Source organism: Dasypus novemcinctus, chromosome 6, assembly GCF_030445035.2.
Source record: "Dasypus novemcinctus isolate mDasNov1 chromosome 6, mDasNov1.1.hap2, whole genome shotgun sequence".
NCBI classification, from domain to species: Eukaryota; Metazoa; Chordata; class Mammalia; order Cingulata; family Dasypodidae; genus Dasypus; species Dasypus novemcinctus.
In genome coordinates this window covers 58036675-58048367 of record NC_080678.1, presented here as the reverse complement: position 1 = coordinate 58048367, position 11693 = coordinate 58036675, and the positions used below count along the sequence as shown (strand labels likewise).

The 11693-nt window shown below is 36.0% G+C and overlaps 1 protein-coding gene across 3 annotated transcripts in view; it reads right to left on the bottom strand.

Moving 5' to 3' along the window:
- Positions 1 to 630: 630 nt before the first annotated feature.
- ASAH2 (N-acylsphingosine amidohydrolase 2) overlaps positions 631 to 11693 on the bottom strand; it is a 100361-nt gene continuing 89298 nt past the window's right edge. For all 3 annotated transcript variants that reach the window (XM_058298869.2, XM_023589933.3, XM_058298870.2), the window contains 3 exons: positions 8352 to 8411; positions 5592 to 5680; positions 631 to 3664 (listed from right to left, as the gene is read on the bottom strand). In XM_058298869.2, coding sequence (XP_058154852.1) covers positions 3475 to 3664; positions 5592 to 5680; positions 8352 to 8411 — 339 coding nt within the window. In that variant the 3' untranslated portion in view covers positions 631 to 3474. The remainder of the gene's footprint in view (positions 3665 to 5591; positions 5681 to 8351; positions 8412 to 11693) is intronic.

The window sequence follows — 11693 nt, the reverse complement described above, 5'->3', positions numbered from 1 at the left end:
AGTTACATCCACCATCTCTTTTTTCTTGCTATTAGAACTCACCTCCCTCTCTACTGTCAGTAAATGCCAAATATTCTTTTACTTAGCCTCCCTTAAAACTAACGGTAGCTCTGTGAACCATTTCTGAATAAGGAAATATAAGAGAAATTCTACTTGTGTTCCTACTAAATATCTTCTACCTTCTAAAAAGAATTTCTGAAATCCTTCCTCTTCCTTCCTGCTGCTGCATGTAATTTTAGGAAGACATTAGGAAGCCATCTTTTGACTAAGGGGACAAACCTAAAAATTAAAGTCAAATATGTTAAGAAAAGAGCCTAAGTTTCTGGTGACATGATTGAGTGGATGTATCAAATCTGATTTTTTTTTACCTCAAGAGTTACTGCTATGTGGGATTGTAAATGCCTTTAATGTTTAGACCACTGTCAATCAGGTATATTTTGCAACTTATAGCTAAATGTATTCTAATTAACTATATGGGGAATATACAAATTTCCCTCTCTGGAATCATATACAGTGTGAGATTCCAACAGTGGTATAAACCAGTGGGTCAGATTGGATACAAATACTTAGGAATCAAAAGCATCATTTGAAAGAACTGAGGACTTGAAATAATCAGATAATGATGGCATCTTTTGGCTAAAGATGAAATTTATGTGCTCATATATCAGAAGAGGAGAGTAGGTCTGCTTACACTGGAGGAAAAGAATAATAGTGTACATTAGAATTTACGAGTAAGCTCACTCTTGGTTTTTTTGTTCAGAATTAGCTCATAAAACAATTTTACAAATTGTTCATAAAACAATTTTACAAATACTGCCTAGAAAACTCTTAATTTTTGTTACCCTGCTAGAAAAGAAGGCCGAAAATATGTATTTTCCTAGCATATCTTCAGAGGGTGCAAGTAACTGATGAAAAAGTAGTTCCCTTATGTTTGGGTGGTTTATTTACAGGTCATTTATATTACTATCCCACCTGATTTACATGGAGCCCATCACCTTTTGTTCCATCTGTTTTGGGGGAAAAGTATTCATTTGTCTACATTACCTCTCAGAAAAATACTTTACCAAATGTAATTCTTAACTTATTAATTATTCTATTGAATATTGATAATTTTACATAATACTCATCAAAAGATGTAGACATGGAATAGGTATCTTTCAGTGCTTTTCGAAGACAGAACAGCCTTAAATCAGAGTAGGCAGGGTACAACAAATAAAACACACTTTGACATGAGAGACAAAATATTCTCCAAAGTAGTTCTCCCAAAAACCCAACCCTTTATTTTCCACATTCACCATGAATTTTCAAGCATATTCTCCACATGGTTTGGCTCCAATGACCCAATCTCAGTAGCATCCATAAATATAGATTAGATCTATGTTTTCATACTGACAGATAGTCATTTTGTGTTGTTCTTTCATACTCTGGGGAATAATTTTGGCATCTATAATGCAGGTATCTTGTTTTATTTGTACATATAAAATGCAGAAAGAACAAAAATAAAAAAATAAAAAGCAAAGAACAAAAGAAAAAGAAAAAATCAAAAACAAAATGCAGAAATAGAACTGCATAGGTTGGAGGAGAAGGAAGCTGGCTTGAGAATATGTTTCTATGGGTTATTTGGGACTGAGAGTATGGGTCCCAAATACAGATCTAGGCACATAAGGATCATAGGGAAATATAATGGGAATCACAGGGATACTGAGGAAAGCCTCAGGGGGAGAAATGGAGGGGGTGGACTATAATTCAGATGCCCTTCTGATAATGAGAACTAATTTTTAAAATCATAACATAGGTTCAATATAGTTTTTCTGTCTGGGGTCAACTACTTTCAGAATCATCCACTCTTTTAGGTCACTGAACTTTTACTTTAAATAATGTGATGACATTAGGAAAAATTATTACTACCCTTTGAAGTGAAATTAGGTAACTCTTCAGCAGCTTACTTCCATAGAAGCAGCCTCTAGAATACTGATTGATCAAAAGTGTTCCGTGTTCATTCTATTGTGATTAAGCATGGTTAAATGATTAACAATGTTTCACATTTATTTTTTAAAATAAGTTTGATTTTTCCTAAAATACTAAAGCTTTTGCACATATACTAAAATAGGACTTGGGTTTTGGAAATTTACTTTGCAGACTGGGAGCTTCTAGCTTTGGTAATTTTAAACACATTTAGTAGTTTCGGGAAATCAATGTCAGAGTGTCATATTTCATTCTTTGAGTTATGAGACATGATTCACAATATATAAAAATTAACTTTAGAAGATTATTTTCCAAATTGTCTGGAGCCTCTCCCCCTGCCTCCTGAAGTAGAGTTTCCAACACAAATGATACACAAGATGTGACTTTAAAATTACTTATTTTTAAATGCCCCCCTAGAATCTGAATATCAAATTGAATATTTCCTCCTTCAAAATAGTCACTTTTTGATGCTTATGCATTCATCCCAAATATAACCAGACTGATTGTCAAGATCCAAGCAATAGTACAAAGCTGAGCATATGCATGTCTTAATAAATATTGTATGATTGAATGGGTCCCTGAAGGAGTGAGCAAGTAATAAAAGAACAGATGAATAGATTTAGAGCCTGACCACTGAGGACTGCCTTCCCATTTAGTAACACTGGCATTTTATTATCTACACTAATGACAGAGCTTTGTTTTGGGGGTGGGGGTGAATATGATTAATGAAAACAGTAAGTAATAAGAGACAATCGATTGGGGTAAGGTCACTTAGGGATGCACAGACATGATCAAAATATACATGTCTGATTTTCTTATAATTGGGCTCTGAAGACAATTTCAAAAATGATTTGAGGATCAACAACAACAATGGACTAGGTATATCAATTCCACTGTGACTGTTCTGAATGTAAAATACTCATTCAAGTGTAAAAAAAAAAAAAACTGGCATTTTAAATTTTCTGTCTCTGTAATTGGACTCACACATTTACTGCCAAAGTTTATATAACACTTTTGAAATGTGATTGGGGGAAGGTTCTGTAAACTTATGTTAATCTTAAATTCACAAAACCTTAGTTTTCTCATCTATAAAATAAAGAATATATCTAGATGATTTCTATAAACTTTTCCAGTACTAACATTCAATAATTCTATAAATAAATAAGTGAAACATTCACCCATCTTCATTTAGCCTTACTAACATTTCAGAGTTTTAATTTTGAAGAGAACTGTTCCTTTAAAACAGCCACAATAGCCCCGAGGGAAATCATGCTTTAGGCTATACGTACCTGACCGCAAGGTACACAGTTGTTGTAGCAAGAAAAATGCGGCACAGACATCTGATACACACATGGGGGCATGTACACACCTCTGTCCCATTAGCCATGAACTCTCTGTTCCCAAACAGGAACGGTTTAGAAGTCAATATGGTAGTTTACATTCATGTCATGTGAAATCAGTTATATAAATTACACAAAGCTGCTCTTTAAATGATTTTCCAACTTTTCCCTAAGTAGTTACAATTTTAAAAGTAGAGGAAGTGCCCTCAAATGGAAGTATGACGGCAGGCTTGAGAAAATCCTGCTTCCGATTGTGTCCAAAATATCTTATTCGGTAGATTCCAGGCTGGGCGGTGGCTGGAATATGCCATTCGATCGTTGCATTGCTCTGACCCGCTAATCCCTTGTGCCAATAAAATCTGTTGGTGGAAAACAAAAAGACAAATCCCAATTTTACTCTTAAAAATGTGTGATTAGATAGTCATTCTTCCAATGAATAATCATAGAGTACTTACTACAAACAAGGCACTATTTTAGATATTGGGGTATAGCAATGAACAAAACAGACATAAATTCCTTCTTTCTAGAACAGAACGTATAAAGAAAGGCTATTTGTAGAAACATCTTTTTTTGTTTACCCTTTCTAGCTACCTAAACTCTACACATCTATTCAGGAAGGCTTATCTGATATTCAGGACACAGGTTGTCACCTGCTTTAGAACTGCAATAGCATCCACTTAGCCCTCATCATACACTGCCTCAGCTGACACTTCTTTTCACATCTAGATTCATTTTTCAAAAACATATCTAATGAGTGCATGTGACAGGTTCTATTCTAGAAGAACTGAGGATATGGTAGTGAACAAGACAGACATGGTTCCAAGTTTCATGTAGCTTATATTCTCCTGAGGTGGAGGTGATAAGAAAGGCACTAAACAAATAAACCAATATATAATTTTTAACATGATAAGTGCAATGAAGAAAATAAGACAGAGGCCTCCCTAAAGAGTTGCCATTTGAACTGAGGTCTGAATAATACCAAAGAGCCTACACATATCTAGAAGAATAACACTTAAGAAGAAGAATACAAAGTATTTGAAGCAGGAACAAACTTGGTTTGGGCCAAGGAAGAGAAAACAGGATTAGGGTTTAGTGAACTATGGACGAGTGGTCAAAATGAAAGAAACTGACAGAGTGCAGATCATGGCAAGATGTTCAGATATTCTTCTACATATAGTGAGACACAATAAGCTACCTGACTGATGTCTTCACTTATGGAGAGAGTAAATTCTTTGCGCACAGAGGGTATGTCCAACATTCTATTTTTCTCAGTGATAGACCCAGTGATCTCAATAAATATTTGATGACACTATTGCTGATGAACAAGGCACATTATATATAATGTTTGACTGCTATTCTGATTTTGAGCTCTTGGAAATAAATCATTATTTTTTATCTGTATAGCCATTTTTATAATAACAACATATTATTTGTTTTAAAAAAAATCACCTATACCCCAGAATCCTAAATATCAGAGAAAAAAGAAAGCCTGTTTTTATATATGGCTACCAAATGGGTCACAGGAGGGTCAAATTCTTATTTTTAATTTACTACATAAACTAAATCAACATACAAATGACCACTTAGCTTGATGCAATCTGAATTGGAAACAAATTATCAAATATTTTACTGATTTCCATGCCACTATCCTATGGTATGAATTGAGAACAGAAAGATTTTCTTATTTCACACACATTTTCAAATGTTCAAAATATTTATTTAGTTCAGGAGACTGGTAATAAAAGGCACTGAGATAAGTCTCTCACAGGAAACTCAGTAAGTACATTCTCTCCCTGCTTGAGTGAGGAAGAGCTGAACACTCAAGCCTCTTGTGTTTCAGTAACTCAAATGAATAACTGCTGGTCACATGCAAGTGTAGGAAACATGTCAGGTTTAAGACTGTTGTTATTTTCTCAGAAGAAGTGTCAGTCTCCACAAAGTCATCTCAACACCCTCACCCAGCATCCCTTTCAGGCAGTTTGCATGAAGGCTGGCCAGATTTCATGAGTAAAGCCTGTGGTCGTGGAAAAAAAAGAACTGGCAGGTGTCTGTAAGAACGGAGGCCACAACCTCATTAGCAACTCACCTTACAGAAACACAGCACACTGCTTTGTAGAAAAGTACAATCAAAAGGAAGTCTAATAAATCAACCAAACATAGCCAGAAGGTTCTTTGTGAATTTAATAGCAGTACCATGTATTGAGCCATTCTTCCCATTCATTTTCCCTGCATTACTAACCAACTATTTCCAAGACCTGAAAGACAATTTTCAACAGGCATGCTCACCTAGTTTCCCAGGAGGCATCATTATGCACTATCTGCCATGCAGCTGAAGTGTTTTCATATTTCTCCACAGTGAGGAAAGTGTCATGGGTCTGAAATGCAATTAATATAATCCATCAGGCACTTTACAATCACAAGAAGGAAACTGATATAGATACTCTCCTTGCGGACCAAATGCTAACATACTGATAGCTTGTTTGAAATATATTAGAATTGCACCAAATTCTTAGGTGTTCCTCTTAAAATTTTGTAAAATGTCTTCGGAATATTAATTTATCCAGACTACTAAAAGCCATAAGTTTTTTCAGAAATTTGAATGAAGCATAGTTTTAGAGCTGATAGAAAATTCTGAAAATTAGGGCAGGGTGGAGACTGGGAATTGAACTGCAGATTTTAAAATGCTTTTTCATTACACCTTTATTTGTCTATAGTCCAAGACTTTTGCTAGTCACATCAAGATTTAGAAGAGAAAATGGGAAAGTTTCTTCCCTCTCCACCTCCAGGTAAATGAGTTGTTAGTTAATGTACCTCCCAAGAGAAAAAGAATTGAGAAAACTATAAATTAACCTTGTCCTTAGGTGCTAAAGGCAATTCCTATATTTTGCCACAATGGGCTCCTAATTCACATCATAAGAGGATTTTATTTCTCCTTTGGAAAAAAATGCCATAATTTGTTAAAAGTGATTTAACTTCAAATAAAGCACAGATTTGAATAATATGGAAAAAAGGCTACAAAAGCTGTAAAACTCCAATTTCCCTCAAAATCTTTTAGATTGTGGGCCCCTTAAAGCCAGGACTTGTGTATAATTCACCTTTGTTCATCACTCCCTCCTTACCTCTTATTTATAGGTGCTCAATAAACCTTGCTGAGTTGATCACTTATTTAAAGTTGTTACATAGGATCATTTAAAAGTTTTCTCTAATTAGTTGGTTGATGGATTATACTCAGTAAAGAAGTTTTCATAACCATGGCGACTTGTTAAAAAAAAAAAAACCTGTTTCTGTCCAGTCAGTGCAGTGACATTGGGGACTTCAATGGAGTAGAAGATAGAGTAGGACCCAATGAATACTAAAATAGAAATAGGAGAAGAGTTCTCGACAGCCGACAGCTGATCCTCTCCCCATCTCCCTACCTCCATCTCTTACGGATGCAAAATTAGTTAATGCAAGCTACTTAATCTCTCTAGCCCTCAGTTTACTACTCCTCTGTAAAATAGGGATACTAAAACCTAACTCATTGGATAGTAGAAAATTAAATTAGATTCATGTGATATTGTCCATAAACCACTTAGCCTGGTACCTGCAAATAGTAAGCACTTGATAAATGGCAATGACAAAATGATAACATGATTACTAATAATAAAGGGCACTAGAAATTGTTTTATGACAAGTTCCAGAGCATTTTTAGAAATTAATTCTATCCTCAAAGTGTTTTAAACATTTTGTCCTCCTGCTCCTCCCTATCCATAACAACCATAGTATTTCTCCAACTGAAGGCTATCACATGATTACTAAATGTGAGATTTTGATATAACATTTTGATATCTGCAGAAAAAAATAATGTTATGGACATTTAAATAGCTCCTGGAATAGTTTGACTTCCTAGAGAAATTATTTCAAACAGGTGCTCATTGACTATCCAAGCAGTAGAACATTTTTGCCCAATGTCATATTTGATATCATATTGCTACAATTGCTATCACAGCAATAAAGACATTTTAATAAACAGAAATTGGAAGAAAGGTACTTTGTATTATTAAAGACTGCGGCCCTGGGAAGAATAACTTATTGAGAGAGTGAATGCACCCTGAGCCACACCAAAAAATCTGACCTTGCAATTACTTTCATATGCTCACTCACTTGTTTCCTCTATATAATTACTCATTGTTTGAATTTTTACAAGTAGAATATGTCTATGTATTGCTTGTGTAATTACAAGAACATTCTAAGAGACTGAAGATGAGTAAAATTACTTCCTTTTATTAATAGACATCTTACATACTTACATGTTTTTCATACATATATAATATATACAAATTTATGCATACATACATACATGGCAAAAACAAAAGTCTAAAATGTGTAACAAACTATTAACAGTTATTGTCCTGAAGAGCAGGTTTGTGGAGAAAGGGGTACTTTCACATTCTACTTTGTGTGCTTCTATATTGTTAGTTTTTACATTTATTTTTGTGTGTGCCATTTTTCAAGACTAAATAAATAAATGCTCTACTAGCGCAAGTAGTAAAGTATAGGAAGTAGCCAATGCTAGTAAAAAATAAATAAAACATGTGGGCCAGTGCTCCAAGCCATCTGTGCCCTTCCATGGGATCTGTGGTCTTCCCACAATAATAGTGCTAAATAGGTGGAGAGGACCAAAAAGGGAGCAGGAAGGAAAAAAGATACACTTCACTTGCTTGGACCTTTGATTTTTTTTAACAAAAATAGCAGAATTGCAAATTTGAATACATAAATGAGATTGTGTTCAAATTAACATCTTCTGAAGAGACAATGCAGTTCTCTATGCATTGTGCTATATATGGCCATATGGAGAGGCAGTTAAATGTTGCCTGTGTGCTTTTTTTCCAGACTCAATTCTATAACAACTGTACACACTGAAAATTTACTCATACCTACAAAATATGAGGCCAAAAAAAGTTGCCACATTTTATCTTTGTGTTTTGAAACTCCTAGAGGGAAATTCAAGTGAATGAAAGGCCAAAACATGGATTTAATCTTTTTAAAAGCATCATTAATGCATACCTGGTTCTCTGCTGAATTCTTTGGGTTAGCACCTACAAATACAATTTCAGCAACTTCTCCCTGGAAAAAGAAAACTGATTTTATGAGTTCTAATGCCATGTTTTCTTTACTGTGCTCATATTTAATACATTATTTATTACACGTTCTAGGATTCTTGGTTGCTATGTGGATTCTAGTCTATTTAAGCAAGTGAGTTATCTTCTAAGAATATTAAAGAAATTACTCTTGCAACAATGAACACAGAAATTTTTGCCCAGTGGATATTCCAGTTTGGCCAATAAATTTGCTTGTGGTAGACTCATATGTAGTTGAAGATCAATTGTTCATATTAATAACAGTACCTAAAAATGGATTCTTCAGTCCTTGGTATTTTCCCTCCAGCACACAACATACACACACACACAGAGGATAGATTGAATCACATAAGAGAAGTCAAACGTTTCCATGGACCACTTATACTTACACTTTTTTTTTAAAGATTTATTTATTTTATTTACTTCTCTCCCCTTCCCCCTTCCCACCCCAGTTGTCTGTTCTCTGTGTCTATTTGCTGAGTGTTCTTCTTTGTCTGCTTCTGTTGTTGTCAGTGGCACGGGAATCTGTGTTTCTTTTTGTTGCGTCATCTTGCTGTCAGCTCTCCGTGTGTACGGAGCCATTCCTGGGCAGGCTGCACTTTCTTTCATGCTGGGTGGCTCTCCTTACAGGGCACACTCCTTGCACGTGGGGCTCCCCTACACAGGGGACACCCCTGCGTGGCACAGCACTCCTTGCACACATCAGCACTGCACATGGGCCAGCTCCACATGGGTCAAGGAGGCCCAGGGTTTGAACCACAGACCTCCCATGTGGTAGACAGACACCCTATCCACTGGGCCAAGTACACTTCCCTATACTTACACTTACACAAGATGGAGTACCTAAAACAACTAAAATACTGGACAAAATATGTATATAACAAAGATTTTTAAGAGAGTGGGCATAAAACAGGGAAAGACAGTGATCCATGAGAGGCAGGAAACAATGTCAGCTCAGCAATTTCCCCAGCTTAATACTTTCAGAGAGTTTACAGGTCATGGTACAAGAAGGGGGAACTCAGGAAAAATCTGGAAGTCTCGATAAAAAAAGGATTTGAGGATATGTGGGCATCCATAATGGCCAAAGAGACTTAAGATCACAACACATAGTACCAGAGAGAGAAAAGTACCAAAGAGAAGAGATTGCACAGAGAGAGAACTCCGGAAATTTGCAGACTGGTCCTTTCAACTCTGCAAGCATGAGACCAAACTACTTGAAACCTGGAAAAGAACTACCTAAAAGAATTAAAGGGAACAATCCTCAAACTCAAACAGAGATGTAAAAATTCCACAAGCAGATTGAAAAGCCTCAAAATTTTTATCCTAGACTAAAAGCTGCTCTGGTCCTGTTTAAGAATCATGTAAGTAAGAACCAAAAGAATAAAACTCTTTCCAAATAAATAATCACATCAAAGAACAAAACTCAAAAATATTTACAGGAATAGAAAATATCCAGCACCTAACAAGGTAAAATTTACAATGCCTGGCATCTAATAAAAAGTTATCAGACATACTAAGCATAAAAAAGCAGAAAAACTTTACTCATAATGAGGAAAAACTCAATCAACTAAAACTGAACCATATATGATACAGAATTAGTAAACAAGGGCACTAAAACAATTCTTACAGGGAAACGGATGTGTCTCAACCAACTGGGCTCCTGTCTACCATATAGGAGGTCCAGGGCTCAATGCCCAGGGCCTCCTGGTGAGGGCAAGCTGGCCCACATGGTGAGTTGGCCCACATGGAGTGCTGGCCCACACAGGAATGTCATCCCATGCAGGAGTGCCACCCTGTGTGGGAATTCTGCCCAGTGCAGGAAAGCTGCCCCATGTAGGAGTGCCGGCTGACACAGAGAGCTGGCACAGCAAGATGACACAACAAGAGACAAAGAGGAGAGAAAATAAGAAGACATAGCAGAACAGGGAGATGAGGTGGTGCAAGAGAGTAATTGCCTCTCTCCCACTCCAGTAGATCCTAGGATCAGCTCCCAGAGCCACTTAATGAGAATACAAGTAGACACAGAAGAATACACAGTGAATAGACATAGAGAGCAGACAATGAGGGAAATGGGGAGGGTGGGGGGGGGAATAAATAAAATAAATCTTTAATTTTAAAAAAAACTTTATAACTATATGCCATATGTTCAAGGAGCAAAAAAAGTGAATGAACATGTTAAGTACAGATATGGAAGGTATTTTTTTAAAAAAGAAAAAAAATTCAACACCTAAAACTGAAAATTACAATGTTTGAGAAGAAAATACATTGGATAGAATTATCAAATTAGACATTGCAGAAGAAATGATTAGCAATAAAAACTTAAGAAAATTCAAAATAAAGAAAAAATAAGATGAACAAAATAAACAGAGCAGCAGTGAGCTGTGGGCCAACTTCAAGCTGCCTAATATAGGGTTTGGGGCATTCCCAAAGGAGAGCATAAAAAAGGAAATCTAGGAAAAAATATTTGAATAAATAATAGGAAAAGTTTCAAATTGACTGAGAACCATAAACCCACAAGTCCAAGTTGCTCAATGAGCCCAAGCACAGGTAACATAAAGAAAATTACTTCAAAGTTAATCAAAATCAAATTGCTTAATACTAGAAATAAAAAGAAAAGTCCTAAAAGCAGCCAAAGAAAAAAGAGATATTAAAAAGAGAAGAACAAAGATAGGGTGATAGCAGATCTTTCTTTGGAAAGAATGTAAGCAAGAGGATAGTAAGACCACATCTGTAAGGTACTATGATATATCTGCTGAGGACTGAATCATGTTCCCCACATGTCCCAGCCCCAGTCCTGTGGGTGTGAACCATTGTAAATAAGACCTGCAAAGATGTTACTAAAATGGGCCCAAACTGAATGAGGGTGGATTTTAATCCAATTGACTGAAGTACTTAAATGCAAACAAAATGGACACAGGAAGAGAAGTCACAGGGAGCAGCCAGAAACTGGAAGTCAATGGAACTTGGAAGAGAAAGGAGAAGATGCCACATAACAGAAAAACCAAGGAACACCAAAGATTGCTGGCCAGCCAGATGACCCTCCTAACTGACCCTAGGAGAAGTCTTCTACCCTCTGAAACCATGAGCAAATAAATTCCTGTTGTGAAGTCAACCATTGTATGGTATTTGTTTTAGCAGCCAGGAACTAAAACAATATCCAAAAAATCCAGTATTCAACAAAAAATTATGAGATATGCAAACAAGAAAGGATTATCCATATTAAGAGGGAAAAGCCACCATCAAAACTTTCTGGGTGACCCTCGATGGT